The sequence below is a fragment of the Amblyomma maculatum genome, chromosome 3 (assembly GCF_055883805.1).
Source record: "Amblyomma maculatum isolate TAMU_Amacu chromosome 3, ASM5588380v1, whole genome shotgun sequence".
Taxonomy (NCBI): domain Eukaryota; kingdom Metazoa; phylum Arthropoda; class Arachnida; order Ixodida; family Ixodidae; genus Amblyomma; species Amblyomma maculatum.
Window position 1 is genome coordinate 77653201 of NC_139346.1, and position 23249 is coordinate 77676449.

Here is a 23249-nt window from a genome sequence, read left to right on the forward strand (position 1 = left end):
TTCGCCCGACTCCCGGCCGGTATCTGGGTCCCCTTTGCATGTGCAAGGCCAGTGTCTCACCAGGAAAACTTCTACGAATATGTAGAATTGGCAATGCGGAAAGGAGAGACGCAGTATACTGTACTAATAGGTGACATCAACGCCAAGGTGGAGAAAAAGCTGGCAGGAGACCAGGCAATGGGTGACTATGGCGTTGGTTTTAGGAATTGCAGAGGGGAGTTACGAGCTGAGTTTTCAGAGCGCTATAACTTAAGAATCATGAACACCTTCTACAGAAAACGGAAGAACCGGAAGTGTACATGCAAGTCTTAACGAAGAGACTAAAATGAAATTTGCTTATAATGTGTTCTAATACCGCCTTTATGCAAAATGTAGAGGTATTGGAAAATTTCGATGCAGTCATAACAGGATGATAAGGTCTCGAATTATTGTAAATCTGAAGAAGGAACGAAACATATTAGTAAGAAAGTCCATCAACGAATTAGCGGTGATCAGGAGGGCACAAAGGGTTCAAGGTCTCGCTAGAGAGTAGATATTCAGCTCTAATCGAGGATTAGAACATTAGCATAGAAGCAATGAATGATAATTTTAGAGATATCATTACTGAGTGCGCTGTAGAAGTAGACGGTAGGGTATTTAGAGAGGATACCAGTAAGCTATCTAAGAAGACGAACGATTCCATTAAGAAACGACAGTGTATGACAGCTTCCAATCCAACAGACCTGATAGAATTGGCAGAGATGTCAAAGCTAATCAATAAGCGCAAAGTGGCCAATACAAGAAAGTGTAACATGGCGAAAATTGAGCTTGCTGTAAAGAAAGGGGAAGCCTTAAAGCGACAAAGAAGAAATTGGGCACAGGCAAACATCAGATGTATGCGCCAATGTCATCACGGGCAATGTCAAGTGGGCAATGTCATCGCGAATATGGACAAGATAGTCAAAGTTGCTGTCGAGTTCTATACTGATCTCTGCAGTATCCAAATGAGTCAGGAGAATACTGAGATTGGAGGTAGGGAAATGCAGTCAGAGTCCCGTCAGTGACGAAGGACAAAGTTAAAAAAGCTTTAGAACTATACATAAGATGATAGCAGCTATGGGGGTCAGGCAACTATATTTTGTTGAAGGAATGGGGGTATATCATGCTAGAAAAACTAGTCACCCTGTATACGCAGTGCCTAGGATCATCGACGGTACGAGAACCATGGAAGAACACAATTATCATAATTCAAAACAAAAGGGACGCTAAGGACTTGAATCATTACAGACCAATCAGCTCACTGTCAGTTACGTATAATGTATATACCAAGGTGAATGACAATAAAATCAGGACAACCTAAGACTGCTACAAAGCAAAGAATCAAGGTTTTAGGAAAGGGTACACTACTATCGACCATACTAATACCATTAACCAAGCGATTGAAAAATACTCGGTATATAACCATCCCTTAACATAGCATTCATTGATTACGAAAAAGAATTTAACTCGGTAGAAACCTCGGGCATTTTGCAGGCATTGCAAATTCAGGACGTAGACGAACCGTGCATGAAAGAACTGGAGGAGGTATACAGTGGCTGTATAGCAAATATAGTTTGCATAATGAAAGTAACGAAATTCCTGTAAAGAAAGGCGTTATGCAAGGAAACACGATCTCCCTGGTACTATTCACAGCTTGCTTAGAGAGAATGATCAGAGCCTTGGAAGTGGAGCAGTCAGGAATAGGTCGGTCATATCAAAATTGCCCAGGACAGCTACGCACTGCATAACAATTGGAGGGGTGCTGTAGTCAAGTGTGAGTGCGTCTTCGATTTTTGAATTCTTTCTTCGGCATCTCGGGCTTCCAACTACCTTCCAAAATGTGGTTTTCTGTGGAGCGAAAGTGTCCTTGGCCAGGCACAATTCCGGGATTATTGTGGGGCAAGCCGCTGTCGTCTTTCCTTCTTCCTCTTCTATCTTCGCTCATTGGGTAACTGTCATTCAGTCATGCAATAAATCTTATTTTTTATGTTTTTCATTTTGAGCTTTTGCACCTTTTTTATTTGTAATTGGCTTTACACCTTGTAAAACGTTTGGTTGTTAGGGCTCCTCGTTTTTTTCTTTTTTTTAACGGTGCTGGAGTGCAAATAAAATGGTAAAAAATGGCATCTAGGGTCAGGGGGATGATCTGGTCGATCGGGTCTCACCGTGTCTTGCGGTCATGTGGATGGCGTCCCAGATCAGTCCGGTCATTTGGCTGCGTGTCCCTTTCGCTTTGTCTTGTATGTGCAGTGGTGGTACGATGAGGTCGCGTCGTATCCGGTGCTTCTGCACGCATCGTGAACAGTCAAGCGATGCGTGCAGAAGCAGACGCGGTGGGCAGAAGCTCCAGGCTAGGAAGAGGGGAAATGTTACCCAAGTACACCATCCAAAATGTTACGAGCTGATAAGCCTATGTAAAGACTGATGTTCACGGATCAGGTATAGATGATATTGCCATAAACCATTCAAATCTGCATTTTTCGTTTTCGGCAGCCGCAGGAATGCGGCTGTATCAGTCTTATTCTTGCACTCGTATCAATTCTGTGCTCTTTGTTTGATCATGTTCATTGCTGCGAGCCGCAGCTTTATGAGATTCTTTGTCACACAAAATGATCCGAGATGTTTCTCAAACATTCAGGCCACTCACTTATATTTCTTCAATGTTCTATGCTTACTAATCGCCGTTTGCGGTTTTATCTCGATCATTCTTTGCAGCCTTTTAACCGAGCGCTGACACCTGAAACCGGCTTTCTTTGCTAGACGAACGTAGCGCACGATTGTTGCTATCGCCGCTGCCAAATCGCTTAGCTCTTTTGCGGGCGCAAGTGAGCAAAATAGAGTTTTTCCTTCAGTGACAACAAAATCTTTGTTTATGTCATCGGCCTTCTCAACGCCACGTGACATCTCGTGGAGGTGCTAAAACATGAAAGCGTGACGTACCCTCGACGATGGCACCTGTTGAACAGCTGTTAAGCCTTTGGTTTTCATCCACCCCCGTTAGCCCCCTGCTTCCAAGGGCGACCGGATGAGGGCATGTAAGACTGACTCGGCCGGTTTGAACGTGTGTCAACCTACAACGCATGGACTGAGAAAACGAAGCTAAGCAAAGTCTACTTTGCTCTTCAAGCCTCTACCCGAATTTGGCCCAAAAATCCTGGAGAGTTTATTGAAGGATTGGGATACATTTAAGATATAGTTTTTGACGCCTTTTGAAAATGCTGCCTGAAAATAAAAATCACAGGCCCACCTTCAATCACGAATTTAACTCCCGAATGAGTTCGTCCTTGCCTACGTTTAATAGATGACACGCTTCTTCCGCCGCGCCGATCACGACGTGACCAAGGAGAAAAAGGCAAACCTTATAATGCACGGCGTAAAGACCAACGTTTTGCCGGTTTTGTACGCCAGGGGTTAGAGACTCTGGCAAAATTCTGGCAGGAAGCAGCCAGTACAGAGAGGACTTTGGAAGCAAGGACCCGCTAGTACAACCGTTCATACCAATCCCTCCCCACTGGCCACTATTACGGCTGTGACGAAGTCTTACGACTCCTGCCCTCGTCCTAACAGCCCCGCATAGCGATGCTTGTGGACATGTACGATAAAGTCCAGCAGGCACTGGCGACCCTCAAGTGACGGCTCCGATGATTCCGTGGCAGAAGCAGCAGCGATGAACTACGCTGCTGCCTTAAGGTATTCTGCGCCCCGAGCCCTCGCTGCAACCGTCCTCTTCCTGAAAGCTGCCCCTTGGCACCCGTCCGCCAACGCATCGGCGACCTTCAAGCCACTGAAAGTGCGACGCCTTACGGACTGCGAACAACCGGCCATTATGCTTAAACTACGGTGAGGCCGGCCTACGCTTCTGCCCTTACCGACACATCGGCCTCCGCAGATTTGCAGTCGAGGCCCCACGACTCCGCCCCGGGGAACGACCACACGAAATCGAGAACTATCTGCGTGGCGGACAGTTTGCGCCACCAAACTGCCGGTTCAAGTCCCAATTGCCATACAGGGCCCCATTGAGTCACCAGGCCGCTACTACAATAAGCGTGTGCGAGGAATGTCCCCTATTCCCGGTAGGGGAAACTAAAGGCAACAACCTTTGGAGGTCAGCTTGATACACGGCGAATTAACAAAGATCCTCCGCCGCTGACGACGAGTAAATACAACGGCACTAATACGCCGGCGCTCCTTATAAGACAAATAACATTATTTGCCCCAATGTCGTGAATTGTTTAAGGTGGGTCCTGTGTGAAACCTTCTATGACAAAGCGCACTGGTGAGTAACACTGCTGTCAGACCTCAAAGTACATGATTAGGCCAGGGTAGTGCAGAATTTGGGGACCGATGTACGCCCCCAATTGGTATGCCGCTGCATGATAGCTCAGCCTGCACAAACGTTTTTGGAAATAACCTTCTTAAATCTTCAAATGCAGCCCTTTCGTTCACAAATGAGGTTTTTTGCCTGCCTAGGATAAGGACAAGTATAGTCGCACCAAAGGTATATAAATTTCATTGTTGTGATTGGCGCTACGATCATGTCCCCCATGTCAAAATGAATGCACGGAACTTTAAAATTCTATTCGAACACAGGTGCTGGCTATAAAATGTGCTGGCTGGTTCGCTTCGATAAGGTTCGCTACGCTCGCGCTTCAGCGTAGATCTCCAAGCACATAGCTCTTTCAAAGCGGCTGTTTCAAAACATGACGGCCCCCCTTCTATGCTCGCGTCGCAGTGATTTTTCTCGCTTAAAGTAGAATAACTAGAACGCATGTGCACAAATAGTATCTGTAATAGTCAATTGCATTGCAGCAGACCCCATACTACGCAATTACAACAAACTGCATCTTAGGTTTCCTATTTTGTGGCCCTAATTTTGTGATGACCGATAACATCAAGCACGATTTTAGAAAGGGTACTACAATATCGTCATATCCATACTATCAATCAGGGCATAGAAAAATGCTTGAAATTTAACCAAACGTTATACATACCGTTCATCGACTGCTAAAAAGCATTTGACTCGAATCTCGGCAGTCATGCAGGCATTGCGAAATCAGGATGTAGATGAGCCCTATAAGAAAACACACCGAAGTGCCGGCACAGGAGCTATAGCTCTCCATAAAAAAAGTTCTTTATGGGGTTAAACATCCCCAAGCGTCTCCGCCACTGGGCGACCGCGGAGTGGAGAGGTCCAGAAATTTTGATCAACTGATTATCTTTAACATGCTCTGACATCTCACAGAATATGAACGCCAAGCTTTTCGCCTCCACCGAAAACCAACCACCGGCACCAAAGATTCTATCCCGCATTCTTGAACACGGTTATAAAGCGCAGTACACAATGCGCCACTCCGGTGAGCGGAAAATAAGATAAAAAAAGCCGATATATAACGTTGTTAGGCAAGGACACAGTCCACCCAGTACTACAGATTGCTTAGAGGAACTATTGAGATGCCTGGAATGGAAGCAGTTGATGGCAGATGGAGAATATCTCAGTAATCTGCGATTGGGTGATGAGATGCCTTACTAACTGAGAGGATGAATTGTGAACGATTATTGAAGAACAGGACCGAAAAAACAAAGACTCGCATAAAAATAAATGTGCAGATTTCTAAGCTAATGTTCGGCACCATAGGAAAAGAACGGCAGTTCGCGAAGCAGTGGAAGTGGTAGACGAATACGACTAATTAAGGCAGCTAGTAACTTGTATCCGGATGATGAAAGAGAAATACATTGGATCAATTTAGAATGGCGTGCATTTGGCAAGCACACGCATATGACTAGCAGCTTACCGGTATCGATCAAGAGGAAAGTATATAAGAATTGACTATTACCTGTACTCACCTATGATGTTGAAACGTGTAGGTTAGCAAAGAGGGTTTTACATAAGTTCAGGGCAACGCTGAAAGCTATGGAAAGAAAAGCGGTAGGAGCAACGTTAGGAGATAGGAAGCGTGTAGGTTGGGTCAAAAATTGCTCAAGTTACTGACAATCTACTGGAAATCAAGAAGAAGAAATGGGCATGGGCAGAATAGGTAGTGCGAGGAGAGGATAACTCATTGATTGCTTAGGATAACAAACCGGATTCCAAGGAAAGGAAATGTTAGCAGGGGGCTGCAGAAAGTGAGGTGGACGTATGAGGTTAAGGCGTTCGCAGGGGTCAAGCTGATGCAGCTAGCACAATACCGGATAATTGGATGAATATGGGAAAGGCGTTCGCCTTGCAGAGCGTGTTGTTAGGCCGATGATGATTATCAAGTGCTCCATAAGGCAAAATGAAAGTGCATCAGATCTTTTACGCTACAGAGCAATTTATATTTATAATACCAAAAGGTACAATAATAAAACGACTTCAAAAATTAAACATTTTTTAAAACACCAGAGTACTGAAATTAGGCAATTAGGATCTGGACGGAATACCGCTGTCGCTCAGGATAAAAAAAATGCAGGTTATAGAAAAAGTGGGACCACCGTTCGTATTTTGTCGTGAAAACGCAAAAAAAAAAGAATAAATTATCTCAATATAACCTATAATCAATCCTATTTCACAACACTGAACTTTATAAGCACTGAGATGGCTTTGGGTATTGCCAAAAGTAAATGTTAACTAAATTCACCATATAATAAATTTAATCTCTCACCCTACTTCTTAAGGGGAATCTCTGAGCAAGCCTAAAGAAAAATAAATACGCTGGGTTCTTATATTTATTTTTATTTTTTTTCTGCGTAATGCAATACTTCGTTAGGTCTGGTTTATACGATACACTGCTGATTGCCTCTAGAAGATTTTGTTACAAATCGAAAACACTGTTGTATTCTAAATTCAAATAAAATCTCTCAAGATAAGATACTTTTCCATTTCGATCGATTTCAAATAATATGGAAAAAGAACGGATAATTCCAAAGCTCTAAATGTTTCCCGGAATAAAAAACGAGACCTTTATGTTACCAAGCAAAATAAAACATCGGAACACATTATTGTGTCGTGCCAGAAAGTAACCTGAACACTGACAATCTTGAGGACAAGTTCACAGCCTTATATCACTTTATTAAACAACATAATGAACGGTTTTTTTTTTTCCTTACTATTCCTGAAGTACCTAGGAATATTGAAGAAGATTCCTACCAAAGGTCGCGTTTTTTTTTAATTGCGATCATGTTTTCTTATTTTCCCCAGTTTTATAGGTCTGGGCAATCCTATTGAGTTGTGGAGAAGAATCAAGCGATATAGAACCGCAAACTTCGTCTGATATGGAGAACGAAAGCTCCATAATAAAGCGATGTAGTTTTAGTGACAACAACTTAGCGCATCATACCCGAATGTAGGCTTGAAAATAGACTTTTCCGCAACGCGTCGCTCTTGGAGCATATATTGAGACTCTTTATTAAACCAACTACGGCAACAAAATGTTATGATAGGGCTTTTAAAATTAAAAGTTCAAAACAATTATTAAGTACACACAATCATGAAATAATTTTAGTGAGCGAGCAACCGGACTCCAAGTTACAACTTTTTGAAGTGGCAAAAACAAAGTTCTAATTCTCTTGTGATCTCGACTTTTATTTGCCAAGAAATTACTATATATACCTTCTAAAACTAGAGTGCATTCCTTTTGTCCAGACATTTCCCACCACATGCAAAATTTTATTAAGCAAAAAAATGCTCATTGGACCTCGATTACTGTTCTTTTTGGTATACACGCATGTAGTATACTGTCGCAGCTAAATTAAGCCAAGAACTGGAAAAAAAATGCTAGAGATAAGCAATGAAACAAGACACGTACTGCTGCCACCGTAAGCAACATCCATAGGAGCTGCTGCGGGGAAGGTTTGTGGATCTCACGAGAGAGACCGAGGACGCGAATGGCACCTCCACCACATTTAGGTCACCGCCTTGAGAAACGTTTTCAGTCCAGGACTACCTTGCCTACAGCGCTTGAGCCTCCAAATGAGACCAGCGATGATGATGATGATTATGCTAATGAGGATGGAGATGATAATGAGTATATAGAGAAAAAAGAGCTGAACCTTCACTGACGGCGTTCATAAGTTATTCCTCGCATGAGCTGTGTTATAATGAAATAACTAGTGTTGGGAATTTATACTCTGCCATGTTTGACTATTTCACATCACGCGTATTAGCAAAACAGTGCCATATATTAACAGGAAGCAGCCGCATAGTAATGAGATGTGGCAAATACCCTATTCGCATGATCTACTGCTGAAGCGCCACGCTCTCCGAGGGTGCGAATGTAGGGTGTGAATATAGCTGTGAGCTATCCGTGGGTGACGCTTAGAAATGCATGCTTGTGCGTAGTAGCAGCGACTTTATTATGAGCTAAGGCTTCCCAAACTACTTAATATGCATCTTTGGTTTCCGCTTTTTCTTGATGCAGTCTTAGAGAACCTGCAATGAAGTTTGCTGTGGCGAACGCCACGCCGTAACGCCTATCCTAGCGTAAAGAGCCAGTACTTTTGAGTCAGCTTCATAGGTACAACCCCTGTATCCTTTGAAAAGTACTGCCATTATTAGATCTTTGTGGTGCAGTGGTAAGACGCCCGACTACTGTGCCGGAGTTCCCGGGATCGAATCCCGGCCTCGGCGGCTGCGTTTCGATGTACGGGAAACGAAGTGGCGTCCTTGTGCTGTGCGATGTCAGCGCACGTTAAAGATCCCCAGGTGGCCGAAATTACTCCGTAGCCCTCCACTACGGCCCCCCTTTCTCTCTATCCACTTTCACTCCCACCTTCATCCCTTCTCTTACGGCGCGGTTCAGGTGTCCACAGAGCAAGTGTGACAGGTACTGCGCCTTTCCCTTCCTATGAACCAACCAACCAACCAACCGCCACCGCGCTCTCCCCGGAGTTTCCCCCTTGCCGCTTCCTGCGTCCCGAGCCGCCTCCGCTCTTCGATTCTGCAGTGCGTGTCGCGTGTAATCGCGCGTTGTGCTTTTGTATAATTTTTCTTTTCCGGCGCACGCTCGTCGCCATTTCCGAAACCAGCACGACGAAACTGCTGCACGTGAAAGCTTCATCGCGATGCCGTGCATCTGCGCCTTCGTTTGCTTAAAGTACCCCGGGTGGTCGAAGTTACTCCGTAGCCGTTCACTGTGGCTCATCTTTCTCTCTTTCCACTTTCACTCCAACCTTCTTCCCTTCCCTTACAAGCGCGGTTGAGGTCTCCACAGAAAACCAGTAAGACAGTTACCGCGCCTTTCTCTTCCTACAAATATTTATAAATAAATCGGTCCGCAACAGGCAAGGCGAAGGCAAAAGGTCTCTTTTATTTCCCATAAGACCAGTGCAACGCAAAAAGAAACAAAGTTTGACTGTACAGAACTGGGTGGGCTGACTTCAAGGAATTTTTAAAAAATGCATGGCTTTGTGAAATAAGTGCCATGGTTCATTAGTTTTTGCTTGTTTTTTTCAACCGTTTTGACCCCTGCCTCTTTAAAAAGCGTTTGCATGTGCTATGCTGTGCTCGGGTTTTAGTGCATTTCAGTTTACCTTTCTCTCACGAGAGCTGTGACATAAGAGCGACTTTATGCCGGGCATGATTTCAGCTCTATTATCGACACGATTGCAAGGCTCGGCATTTGAATATACTCGGATAGCTTCCGCGCACGCTCACGCGTATTAATTTGGTTAGTGGTCCCGAAGCAACTTAAGCTATGAGGGAGGCTGTAGTGGACGGCTTCAGATTATTGAGGTCACCTGGGGTATTTCACGGGCACTTTGATCGTATATAGTACGTAGGCATATTGCATTTCGTTCCATCACACTACTTCGTGGCGTCAACTTGAATTGGAAGGATGAGCGGCTGCTCGCACGTTTTGTGCGTGAGTTTATCATAACAGAGAAATGCTGTTAATAGCACAGGCCTCTGGTATGAATTAACAGCTTTGCTGTAATCCAATACTTCCGTAGCTTTCCTTTCACTCTTGTTTTCTTTTTTTTTACAAACAGAATTAATACTTTAGAATACGCCTGATTAAGCAAATGTGTTTAGTATGCGCCATATGTGCTTATGTTGTCTTGCATCATGGAGTGAATATTCTCACTGTGCTAGCCTGCCACAGTAAATTTATTGTTTTTAATTATGATTTACGGATGGAGTCGCTGTGGAAGCTGCGCGCACAGCAGTCTTGTATGTCGTATTTTCAGTGCAGTATTCATTTTTTTATTTCCTTCTGTTTTCATATCCTGGGTCCCTTGCTGTTCAGGTAGCTAGTTTGGCCGTCAAGTTTACTGCTTGCATGGGCAAAGCAATCTGCTCCATATAAACATTTGAGCGTCTACTCTAATCTGCGCTATTAAATATTCATTTATTAACTCACTCACTGCGATTTCTCATCTTTCTCATTTGTCTTTTATACAAACAATAAATAATGATACATCTATTAGTTAGCTCTAGTTTATTTTTATCGCAAGCCTATCATCCGTTTTTCACATTCAGTGCTACTTGTTTTGATTCATCGTACGTTTCCGATGGCAGTGTTTCTAACGCACAATGCGCTTCTAGGTGTGTTGTGGCTAGCGCGATAAATATTGAGCTCGTGATTTTTCCTTTCATTAAAACAATTCTTTGTTTCTGTTATTTTCGAAATGGTGTTTTAAATATGGCGACACCGCTTCTCGGCGAAAATTTACATTGGGAAAGAATGCAAGGGCACGCGGTGTGGAGATACAGAATTAGCACTTCAACGAAGCATTATTGGTGCTAATAGGGAGATCATTTTTTTAACTTCCGTCCAGTGTTTTGTTCATCAAGATCGTCCTTGGTATCTAATTCTAATCACTTGCAATGTAAATAAATAAGCAATATCTTGCGCTGCGAGAACAGCCTGTGTGTTGTTCGCATTATCGATACCGTCCACAAGTGAAAACATTGCTCATGGTCAGCAGAACTAGCGCATCAACATCACATTTGTAAATGTCACAGAGCAGCAGCGGCCCAGCTGCTGTAGGCATTGCTGACCCAGGAAAGTTAACGTTTCACGTGCAGAGCGAGCAAAATTCTGATTGTACAACAGGTACGCAAATAAGTCTTCCCAACCACATTTACTTACTGCCATGCAGTGAAAAACTGAAACTCTGATAATTTTGCAACATTACGAGCGTGTTTGAGCAAACCGCGGGCAAGCGTCGTGCTTCAACAACGCGCACTCTGGATTTGCGGACATTTTACGCCTTAAATGATGGTTCTTTTCAGAAGTTTTCTTGTGCAATTCTTATAAGGCATCATTAAGGCCAGGAGGAATAAAAGTTCGTTTCAAAAATATCGGCGCAGGTCTTCAAAAAAAATGCTTTCGCGTTTTCCCTCCGGTAGTAAGTGTGTGTGCTCGCAAGCCTTGGCGCGTCTTAAAAGACAGACGCGGCGCGCCCTATTTACGGAGGTCGCTTCGGTTCTGTGAGCCAGTAGGTGTGTGAGCTAGTATTGCGGTGTGTTGACAAGGGCTACGGTTCGACTCTCGGGGTTCACCCACTGCTGGCGAGCCCACGGACCTGCGAGGCAGCGGCACTCGTCTTACATGGCGGCCACATCGGGACTCTCGGGGCGTCGGTCTGCGGTGAACAATTTGATGTTTGTTTAATTGACTCTGTCGTGTATTGTTCTGTGTTGTAAAGTCTCTGTGTTATTGAATACCTCTTATGTTGCATGCTTACCGTACTCTTTCTGTGAACCTGTCGTCTGTGCATTTTTCAAGTTCGTGTGTTTTCCTCATACCTTATCTTGCTGTGTGTAAAGTTTGTTTTTTTGTTACTTCGGACTCCAATCCTTACCCTGGCTTGAACTGGCCAAAGGTGGAAACCAAACGGACACCCCGTTCTGTCGCTACAAGGCAGTTGAATTCTGGCTGAGCTTGCCACGCAAGTCGAGGGCATCTCCCTTTCGACCGGAACAGCTACCCTCCCTCACTCTAAGGGCGTCTGGGAGTGGTCGCACAATTAAGGGCGCATCGTTAATAATCCTATAGTTATTAACGGGTGACACTGGGTAAGGACGTTATCAGTCACACGCGTATCTATAATGCTGCTGAATGTATCTGGTCATTCATCGCGAACCAAGCGGCTAACAGCAGACTTTTTGAGGCACGCTGCTGAACAATTACAGAGCCACCTATGCAGTTCAGGTTCCTTCTGCTGCATCGCCGTGATGCTGTGAAAAAAAAAAAAATCCTAGACTGGTGTTATTTCGTACCTCAGCCAATTCGTTCAGCATAAGTCTATTAGGCTGTACGTGCGAAATGCAACCATGCGAAAATCCGATCTGTAACCTTTCATGAAGCAGAGATTTCTAAGCATCCAATAATGCAGCTTCGAAAGTATATAAAAATGCTATTCCGGAAATATGTTCTTTTTCCGAACTGCCGCGCATTCAACAAAAAGATTTAGCCACGTACGTTGCTATATTCTTCCCAATTCCTTGACTAGTACTGCTCCAAATTAGGTGTGTTATATCTCTCTGCGATGGTTTGGAGGATAATAACTGCTGGTATTTGTTCATTCAAATGTATTGAATGCTAAAAGCCGGATTTCAGCAGATGACTATTTCTGTTTTCTAAACATACATAACAAGTATTAAAATTTATTCAATACAGGAAAAGGGCTTGACAATTCCAACGGCGCTGACTCCGCAGGTAAGCATTTTTAAATTTCTCTTTCTCCCGGTTTGCGAAGCTTGATGAAGCCTATGCCGCATTGTTCACTTGATTAGGCATGTCTTATTGAAAATGCATTAATAAATAAGAATGATTCAACATAGCCACAGCCACTATTTTAATTCTAAGGATTCCCAAACTACTTAACATGCGCATTTGGCCCCAAATTCGAATTGCGATAATTGCTCATTGTTTGCTGCAGTTTAATATAGTGTGCTTCCTTCCCCTGATGATTTTTAAAAGTAAGCCATATGTAGGCATCATTACATGTTTTCGGAAAAAGCTCTCAGCAGTATAAATAAAAGGATTTAACAAAAATCTAGCAAGAAGAAAAGTGCTTTTTAGAAAATTTTTTGCCCTTTAATTGCACGTTCCTCAAGGCATAACTTGGCGCTGACGATTAAATTGACGCTGGCTTTGGTGGTAGCATTCGGATGCATGCGCTGCTTGCTGAAGGAGGGGTCGCGGGGACGCAAGCACAACACACGACTTCCGCTTGTGTCATGTGTGGCGTTTTATCCAACCTCTTGTTCAGCAAATAGCGCATGCCTCCAAATATGATCAAACAACTGGCTCCTGTGTTAGCATTATCTCTGGTGTAGGCATGCTTGAATGCATGTAATAGGATCTTTCCTATTGTTTGACGCACTTTGTGATTTGTTTTTCTTTTTTTTTAGCATTGCATTATTAACACTGCTTAAATATACAAGTTGAAGATTTGAAAACAAAAAATGGTCATGGGAGCCATATTACTGTTTTCTGCATAAACCCATATTATCTGATCTCATAGCTAAACTTAGTGTAGGGCTGAATATAGGATATTTGAAGTAGGTTAAGGAAAGAAGTTACGTAGTGCTGCCGGATTTCGTGTGCTCTACAAACATTCTTTTGTTTCAAAAATAAATATATTAGGTCATTTTTCTTTTTTGCTAAATGTTAGCTTTAGACAAAAAATGTGATTTTAATGTTTAAAGGGCACCTATAGGAACCCGCTGCTATATTTGCTGCAAATAATGCCATACCTGTACCTTTATTCCTGTGCTGTAAAGAAATTCCGGGAAATACGAATAAAATATTGTGTAAAGCATTTGAGCGCCACGATCGTGTTGATCTCCCTTACGCTTTGAGCAAACGAGATCAGTTGCTGAATTTGAACCACGTCACTGCGGCAGCGGCCGGCCGATTGTCTGGTATGGGTTTCACGCCTGTCTCAGCCATGCGCACGTGACAGTGCAAGTAGCAACGAGCGCGGCGAGCTTGTTCCACCCATGACCACCATGCCAGCCTGCTGGTGCACCGGGACCATCCATAGCCGCCGCTGCAGCTGATTTCTTTCCCTCAAACTACGACTGAAAGCGCCACAATCATGGCGGGCGAAATCGCTACTTATTTGATATATTTATTTGGCATCCTTTCTTTTGAGCCAGGAAAAAGATACATTTGATGCTGTCTTTATCGCAAATAAAGGAATGAGACTTTAAGACAGTGCTAACTTTAAATATCACTTTTACCACCTAAAGTATCTCTTTATTGAATTAGAAATCACAAATGAGTAATCACAAAACAAAAACTAAGCACAAAACAAAAATTGATTGTGGCGCGAAAAGCGGCTGACAGGTGTATGCAACTGTTTTCCCTGGCCTATCTCAAAGATTGTATTTAGTAACCGCTGGCTAAACCTTTTCTTTTTTGCTCTTAACTCTCTCTCTTTCTTGCTTTTTCCTATATATATATATATATGTAAACAGGATGTCGCACAACTTTCCCGATTATCTATTTTTATCCAACAGTTTCGGATGGTGGACCGTCCTTCTTTAAGGTAGAATTGAGAACATATATATATATGTTATATGCAAAGAAACCTTTATCTGGCATTGGCCGAAGCTGCATCGTTTTTTTTAATTCTACTGGACACCAGAACGGCAGAAGACGAAATAGGATAGAAAGACGGGTGAGATAGGCTTCAAATTTGCGGAAGAATACTACTATCTAGCTACTCAATTCTTCAAAAAGTCGGGAAGGGAAGTAAAACACAGGTCGTGACGTACGTCAAAAACAACGTCGCCGTCGTCCAGCACGAAGTAGGTAACAGGGAGACCGAAACGGTCTTTGTGGAAATCCTGACCGGTAAAAAGAACAGAGGCAGCATATTTCTACTCAATGTGTACAGCTCCCCGAAGTGCACGAAGGCGAGGTTTGGCCCGATATTTAAGAGAGCGATTAGACTGGCAGGTAAGAACCCACTAATAATAGCCGGCGTTTTTAATGCCAGACATCGAGAATGGGGTTACAAGACCAGCAGCCCGAAGGGTCAAACGCTGTTGGAAGATATCACTGAGTCAAACCTCTACATCGCTAACGACGTTAGATGCCCGACGAGGGCGGGCAACAGTGTGTCAGCGGACACAAACCCGGACTTGACTCTCTGCCATAGAACTGGCATAGTCAGGTGGACGAACAAGCATCAGGATCTAGGTAGCGACCACCCCGTGCTAGAGGTAGAACTAAGTAGGAAAGTGAGCGTTAAGCGCGCTGTGTGTCGGACGGAAACCCAAGTGGATTGGGATAAATTCAGACAGATCAGAGAACGGGAAGAAATTGGAGATATAGAGTGCATTCAAAATTGGGCCGCCCAATTAATTACCCATGTCAACGAGGCCACCGAAGAAATTAAAGGCGAAGCTCTGCCTGAGGCGATGGATAGCAGGCTATTCGGCATGTTCAAAAAGAAAGAAGAGCTAACGAAGAAGCTCAAAAAGCAAAAGTGGAACCGCAATCTCAGGAGAGAGATCGCCAGACACAACGTCGAAATAGAAAAATACGCCCGGAAACTCGAGTCGCAACGTTGGGATAACAAATGCGACGAGATGGAGGGCACCATGAATGGGGCCAAGACGTGGCAACTGCTCAGGTTCCTGATAGACCCGACTAAGTCCAAAACGGTCGCCAATATAGAACAGGTCAAGGCGAGGTATAACTTTAAGGGTACGGACAAACAGCTCATTGACAAGCTCAAGTCCATGTACGTAGCTCCCCCCGCCACAGCGCATTACAGAGATTACAACGGACCGGCGAACAGCGAGCTTGACGCGTCCATAACAGTGGCAGAAGTCAGAGCGGAGCTGCACGGCCTAAAAAGACGCTCGGCCCCCGGGCAGGACCTCGTTAATAACAAGATGCTCGCAAATCTGGACGACGAATCGATCAATGCCCTAACCAAATATTTAAATCAGGTGTGGGAGAGTGGTCAAGTACCCCAAGAGTGGAAGAGGGCTAAGATCACGCTAATCCACAAGCAGGAAAAACCACCGGGCTTGGAGAATCTCCGCCCAATATCACTAACATCCTGCGTAGGCAAACTACTTGAGAAAGTTATTCAAAGGAGTCTAACCAAATACACCGAAGAGAATGATGCGTGTCCGGCTGAATTGGTCGGATTCAGGCCCGGCCTTTGTACGCAAGATACCATGCTCAGACTACATAACGATATTGTCAGAGACTTCAGGAAAAAAAATACGAAAGCTATTCTAGGCTTAGACCTTAAGAAAGCTTTTGACAACGTCAGTCACGACGCCATTCTCGACGGGCTCGCTGAGCTTAGAGTAGGCGAAAGAACCTACAACTACATTAGATCATTCCTGCGAGACAGGACGGCGATCATCAGCTTTCAGGGCTTATGTTCGGAGGAGTTCCCGCTGTGTAACAGAGGCACTCCGCAGGGGGCTGTGCTCTCACCTTTCCTTTTTAACATCGTAATGAGGAAGCTCCCCAGTAGGCTTGGCCATCTCGATGACTTAAAACTAAGCATCTACGCGGACGATGTGACCGTCTGGATGTGCGAAGGGAACGACTCGTACATCACATCCAGGCTCCAAGAGGCAGCAAATATAATCAGCTATCACGCAGAGGACGTAGGTCTATGCTGTTCGCCAGAAAAATCGGAGCTCCTGGTAATGACCAGCAGTAGTGGGAAGATAACTCCAGATATCAAAATTAAAGTCAGCGGAAACGAAGTCCGGAAAGTAGATGAAATTAGAATATTAGGTATGATTATCAACCGCAGGGGTAGTAACAAAAGCCTGATTAAGAAATTAGAAGATCAGGCGGAGCTCGTAGTCAGAGTATTTAAGAAGACGTCCAACAGAAGGAGTGGTCTCACGGAGGCTAGTAGACTCAGACTCGTACAAGCTTTTGTCACGAGCAGAATGTGCTACGCGACTCCATTCCTAAATATCAACAAGACCGAAGAACACAAATTAAACACCATAATTAGGAGATGCATGAAGTGCGCTCTAGGACTCCCCATAACTACTTCTAACGACATTCTAGAGAAAATGGGGTTGCATAATGAGTGGAAAGAGCTGGCTGCGGCGGTCAGGCTGTCCCAGAGAGAGCGACTCGCAGGAACGGCGGCGGGTAGGCAAATCCTCGATTGGGTAAACCTACTAGCGCCCGGGGAAGGCGAAAGTGTCCGAGAAAGCATAGATCGAGAAATCAGAAAGCATCTATACGTCTCGCCCATACCGAAGAACATGCACCCGTACACGACGAGGGGAGGAGGAAAAGCAGAGCTAAGCACCTCGCTAACAAATTGGACAAACTCCCGCCGGGATCGGTCGCCTACACCGATGCAGCGATCGGGAAAGAAGGCGACGTAACCTCGGTCGCCCTATTGGACACTGGGATCGCCATAGGAATAGAAAGAAATCGAGATCTACCGCCGGTAGAGGCGGAGGAGATTGCAATAGCCATTGCCATTGCACGACCAGGCGTGAAACACGTCATCAGCGATAGCAAAGCGGCGGTTAGAAATTTTAGCAAGGGTAGAGTCAGCAATCGTGCTGCAAAACTTCTGAACGAGTCGTCTCTCGCCGAAAGCGTGACCATAATCTGGACCCCAGCACACGCCGGTCTCGTCGGCAACGAGGCTGCCCACATACTCGCCCGCTCCTCGCTACCTCGGGGTGCTGCGGACGCCTCCACAACATCTAAAACCAAAGAATGTATAGGTACCTTTAGGGATGTAACCGACAACTTGAAGAAAGACCGGAGGATATATCCGCCACCGGTTAGATCCCTGAGTAAAAAGGAATCGTACGACTGGAGAAGACTCCAAGCTCGAAATTTCTTTTCGCCCCTGTGGAGGAGTTGGACGGGTGCCAGAGGGCGGAAGAGGGACGGTGCAGAAACCGAAATTTGTAAATTTTGCGGCCACGTGGTAACATTAGATCATATAATATGGAGATGCGTTCGTGCCCCAGGGCGCAACGCGATTAAAACTAGCGACGAATGGGAGACCACGCTAAGAAGCTCCAACGAAAAAACACAGCGATTCGCCGTCCGCCTGGCGGCCGAGGCTGAAGACCTCTTCTCCTAGACGAGGCCGGGTGTCCTCTGGCCGCGGTGTGACAGACTGCCTCCCCGGACGCCTGCGTGCGGACACGTAGGTGGCTGCTGCACCATATTCGGCGGAAATAAATGTTCTTCCTCCTCCTCCTCCTTTTTTCCCCCTTTTGGAGGGAGCACCGAGCACTTCAAAGTGTATCTTTGTGCTCCATGTTGATCGGATGAATGATCCCACTTCCGTGTGGCTATCGGGAACCTTTTAGCTTGTATGTGCAGGTTTCAAGCACCGTGTGCACATTGCTTGTGAAGATGCACTGGGGGATGTGAAAAACGTGTGCGGAGAGCAGAACTGCTAAAAGTTTTATACTCGTCAGCCCAGACTGTGATGGTGTAGAAACAAAAAATATATATATTTGGAATCGTAACAAAAATGTGCTAATGCATTCATCAGATTATCTCTGTTGAGACGGAATCATACCCACTGGATATTGATATATCTTACTGCCAGATATGTCTAGCTCCCATCATGGTGGATTTCGCGAGTGCCCGAGTAAAGGGTATTTCGCTAGTAAAGGTAGTAATTAGTAGCAGCCAAAAGCAATATGTATGTGAATGAGCTGTGCACGGGGTCGGGCTGGCCCGAAAGGCGGTACACAGCCCGGCGCGCGGGCCGGGCCCGGGCCTCTTGGCAGCCCTTTCACTCGGGCTGGGGCCGGGCTCGGTCCAAGTAATATTTATCTCGGCCGGGCCGGGCCAAACAGCACGAACACACTCAACACTTGCGATACCGCGATTACAGTCATATTGCGAGTTAGACTTGGCTGTGGTTGTTACAGTGTGTACATGGCCAACAGCCCGACGGCCTGCAAACCTAACTGCGCGCTAAGCGTTTAGAATGCGCAGCATCTTACCGCGTCCTCCCCATGCGGCAGATTCCGAATGCTTTCCCGGCGTCGACCCGCCTTTACTCCCCGCCTCTTCGCCGCGAACGGATCTTTGGTAGCCGTGAGTGAGCGAGCATGCGGAGAGGCCGATCGTGGGCTATTTAGTTCAGATTTCCACATCTTCGATTTGGTAACACTGGCGCTGATGTTTAAATATCCATTTCAAGATTCGTGCCACGCTGTCGCCTCTAGCACATCTCTATTGTGACTTACGCCTGCCTCGATATGGCCTCGTCTGAAGCGGGACATAGCTTAAAGCATTTGCGGTATGAAAATTTCCTTTTGTTGCAAAAATATCATTTGAAAGGCACACGGTGAGCCAGGCAAGCTCACCGAGTACTTGGCCACAAAATCAACCCCTGGCTAGCGCACCTTGCTTTTGCAACTCATAACTCTTGGACAATACGTTAATTCTAAGTGAGGCCCGTGTCCTTATATATTCAGAAAATTTGACGTTTCAAAAGTGGGAACACAGTATTTTAATATCTTGATAAACTTGTCACCTCGAAATTATTTTATTTTTTATCGCTTCAACTGCAAATATAGCATGACGGGCCAAGTCTGGCTCGGTCGTTAAATCTAAGCACCGGACCGGGCCGGTCTCAGTCCCTATCTGAATAGGACTGGGCCGGGTTCGGGTCTGTAAAGTCAGGCCCGGGCAGGGCTCGGGCTCACAATTTCGGCCTGTGCACACCTCTAGATGATATACAACTAAAGCACTGCGTCAACATGAGCGCTATCTGGGGTGTGCATGTGAAAATGCCAACTTTCTAAGGACTGCATTGTTTATTCGGTTATTAACAATATAGCATCTAAATTATTGCCCAGTACAAATCTTTGTAAAATCGGAGATTGGTACGAACGTAAACAATGCAAATTATTTCAGAAAAACAGTTTCAATGTACATTGCCACAAAAATGATCCTCTTTCCTTATTTTATCTTCTTTTTTTGTTAGCAAGTAATTCGGGTAAATATTTGTACATCATGACAATTACAAAGTTTAACTGTGGAACGTACGATCAGAGAGAACATATGCAAGTTACAGTTATGTTTATTGTAAGCAAAAGACTGAAATATACCCCCATCGTTGCTAGGCTCGAGGCTTATGCAAGGTTCGTTCTCCCTGTCATGAAGAACGCGGAATATAGGTTGAAGCTGTACTATGAAAAAGTTATTGCCGTGCTTTAGCGCATAAAGTGACTCGCCGCCAGAGTTTGTCCGCAGACTACACTCCTACGTCATCAGTAACTCCAAGAACGTCGAGCACTTAATTGGAAACCAGTCCAAGCACGAATAGGTATAACGCATCTAGTATTCCAGTACTTACTCTGCCATGAGAAAAGTGTTGTAAAAAGTTAAATAATTACTTCAACCCCCTAAAGGTCGTCAGGCATCAACCATTTTAAAGTCATAGGCTCGTTTTATGCAAGAGCTCAATTCCTCAAAATAATCTTTTTTTTTCCGCACTCCTTTAAGCATCGAGGCATCTGCATGTCATACGTTGAACTCACTGACATTGGCATCCTTATGCGCACTATAAAGACGCTCTTTCTGGAACACTTCTGCTTGGGCAGAACCGCGGCCTGCGTTATTGTGAAATAAATTAGCCTGGCCACTACCGCAGGTGGAATGTTTGGTTTCGTTAGCTATGGGGGGTTTACCATCCAAAAGCGGCTCAGGCTATAAGAGAAGCCTTACTGGAGGGCTGCGGAAATCTATACCACCTGGGGCTGTTGCACAACACAAGAAATCACATAGCAAACGTATTGTTCAAAAAGCGGCTGCCATGACAGGGTTGCGATACCGCATCCTTAGGCAATGCTGTCGAGTGCGCTAACCACTGCACAACCAAGGCGTGGTAAGGAATGCTTTGTTAAAAGCGATTAAGGAGCAGTTTTAAAAAAAAATAAATGTTTATCAACGGGATATATTTTTAATAGCACTGTTTTGAGTTCGACGAAAATGAAACTACACATGTTACTGTCTGATAAAAATCAGCGGTCTAGAACTCTTCACAATTAAGTTGATTTTCTTTGTCTCACTCAGTTGAGAAAAAAGCAAAATGGCAGTTTTTATCTCTACAAATTTGTAAACACTGGAAACATTTATTTTACAATGCAGGATGGGGCATTGAGGACGTCACAGAGGCAAGTACTCAAGGTGAGCATGTTTGATGACCGCAATGTCACCTTTCAAGCAGTTTGCGAACTCTTTACGTCGTTTTGTTCTTTAAATAGTAATATATTTTTGAGCCTTCACAGACAACTGAAAGCACACAATAAATTTCAGTTATTTTATAGTGCTGACAAGCGCTTATCAACTATTAAACTCGGGATTTGGCACCCCCATGTGGATTCACAGTTGTCGCTCCTTCTATTTGCTAATCTATAATTTTCTTCATCACTTTCCGCCTTAAAAACCCAAATCCAAGGTTCGCCTCGAACCCCAAGTTCCGAAAGTAGTTTGCAAGCAAACGTATAAATGGTTTTGTATGAAAACATTTAAATTCATGTCTGTGACAATCAATTTTTCGTCCACATAGTCATTCGACTTACGCAGCGCAACATAACGGGCCAGTTGGATGAAGTCCGCTAAATTGCAAGAATATCAACTTAAACTATAAAGCTGCACGGTGCACTAGTGCTAGCCGGCTGCCCAGTGCCAAGCAAGAAACTATTTTGCAGCTTGCTGCATAGCAAGTAACCTCAAAGATGGATTGCCTGATTCCTAAAACGACTTTAACGTTCTATCGCGACCATAATATTGCGTGACGTCGGCGTGCATGGAAGGCTTGCGTTCCCCGCCATTTAAAAGCACACGCCCTATCTCGCGTTCGTCGTGGGTCACTTTGTACAGCCGCCCTGATTTTTAACAATATAGCGCGAGCATCGACCAAACTGCTGGTCAGCGCCTTGTAACGGCGATAAGCCTGCAACACGGCGAGAGTTCGTGCATGCGCAAGAATGTGGAACGTCGCAAACAGATATTGGGGCAGGGCGTGTGTTTTTGTGATCCGAACAGCGTAGCAGAAGACGCTCTCTCTTCGTGCGCGTGCGCGAACTCTCGCCGTGTTGCACGCTTATCGCCGTTACAAGGCTCTGAGCAGCAGTTTGGTCGACGCTTGCGCTATATTGTTAAAAATCAGGGCGGCTGTACACATACTTCAATCCTACGGTAGTAGTACACAGATAGGAACCGGCGTTAGGAACACTTTTGTAACTTGCGCACCAAAATGTCCTATATCGAGCGTGCGCGTTAGACATTATGATCATCAAAAGTTGTAGGTAATAGTGAAAACGTTTATTATAATAAATATATAACGATATATTGGGTGCAGTGAGTTGAGCGGTAGCATCCTTATAATAGCCAGGTGGGATATCTAGCCAGGCACTCCATTGGCGGTTGCCGAAGCCTGTGCGCGCTGCGTCAAGGCAACAGTGCAGCAGCCGGTCAGGATCGCCTCCGAGTTCACTCGGCTGGGGTTGGGATAGGGGCAGGAATGGTCCTTCTGGCGTGTCCACATCATGTGGTAAATAGCAAACATCTTTCTGAAGTGCGACCACCGCCAACTGAATTTGGTATGAAATTGTTTTGTTGTTGCTGGGCACATTGTATTAGAAATCATACGCCGGAATACCCAGCACACCTATCTTTTCTTATATGTGTCACCCGGACTGCAGTTGGAGTACTGGTTCGCGTCATGTCCCGCAGAAAATGCAGGGAGAGAGAGCATGCGTGTGGTCGCATAGGCTGCCTCATTACCATGGAGACCTTGTTGACGCCGACCACGAACGAGACATCCTTACGCGGGGTCCAAGTCTCCACTACAATTGTAAAGATACGGTTATGTAGAGCAACAGTCCGTCCTTTCGGAACGTTTCTACATGATTCTCGGAAATCGTTGATTATGTATTTGTAGGACGATCGTAGTCTGCGATGGCGATATATGGACTTGGCTTTTTTATGCAAGTCCGCCTACTCTTTTCCCCCGAGTATAACAGCAATCGTGTACTACTCCCAGGGGGTTGCGACCGGTGGCGTCCAAATAGAAGACTCCTGGTATGCTTCCATAAAACGGTCAAGGCTCCACCCTCCCGGATTCCAGCCATTGTGATCCCCTTGATATGTTGGCGGGTGAAAAATCCACACGTTGAGGGCACGTCTTTATTGTGCAGTGATGCCACATCTCTCCTCTGTGAGTTGTGTGTGTTGGATGGTAAGTCGGGCTACGAAGCAGCGATGCGACCCTTACTTTGTGAGATGCGTGTATTGGATGGT

At 44.9% G+C, this 23249-nt stretch overlaps 1 protein-coding gene across 25 annotated transcripts in view; it reads left to right on the forward strand.

The window, feature by feature from the left end:
* Positions 1-23249, forward strand: part of LOC146195028 (uncharacterized) — a 413834-nt gene that overhangs the window by 164246 nt on the left and 226339 nt on the right. For 23 of the 25 annotated variants that reach the window (XM_084597638.1, XM_084597655.1, XM_084597631.1 and 20 more), the window contains 2 exons: positions 12621-12659; positions 21093-21131. The exons of 1 other annotated variant lie outside the window; for it this stretch is intronic. In XM_084597638.1, the coding sequence (XP_084453764.1) occupies positions 12621-12659; positions 21093-21131 (78 nt within the window). The remainder of the gene's footprint in view (positions 1-12620; positions 12660-21092; positions 21132-23249) is intronic. One more of the 25 variants, XM_084597656.1, reaches the window with a different exon arrangement.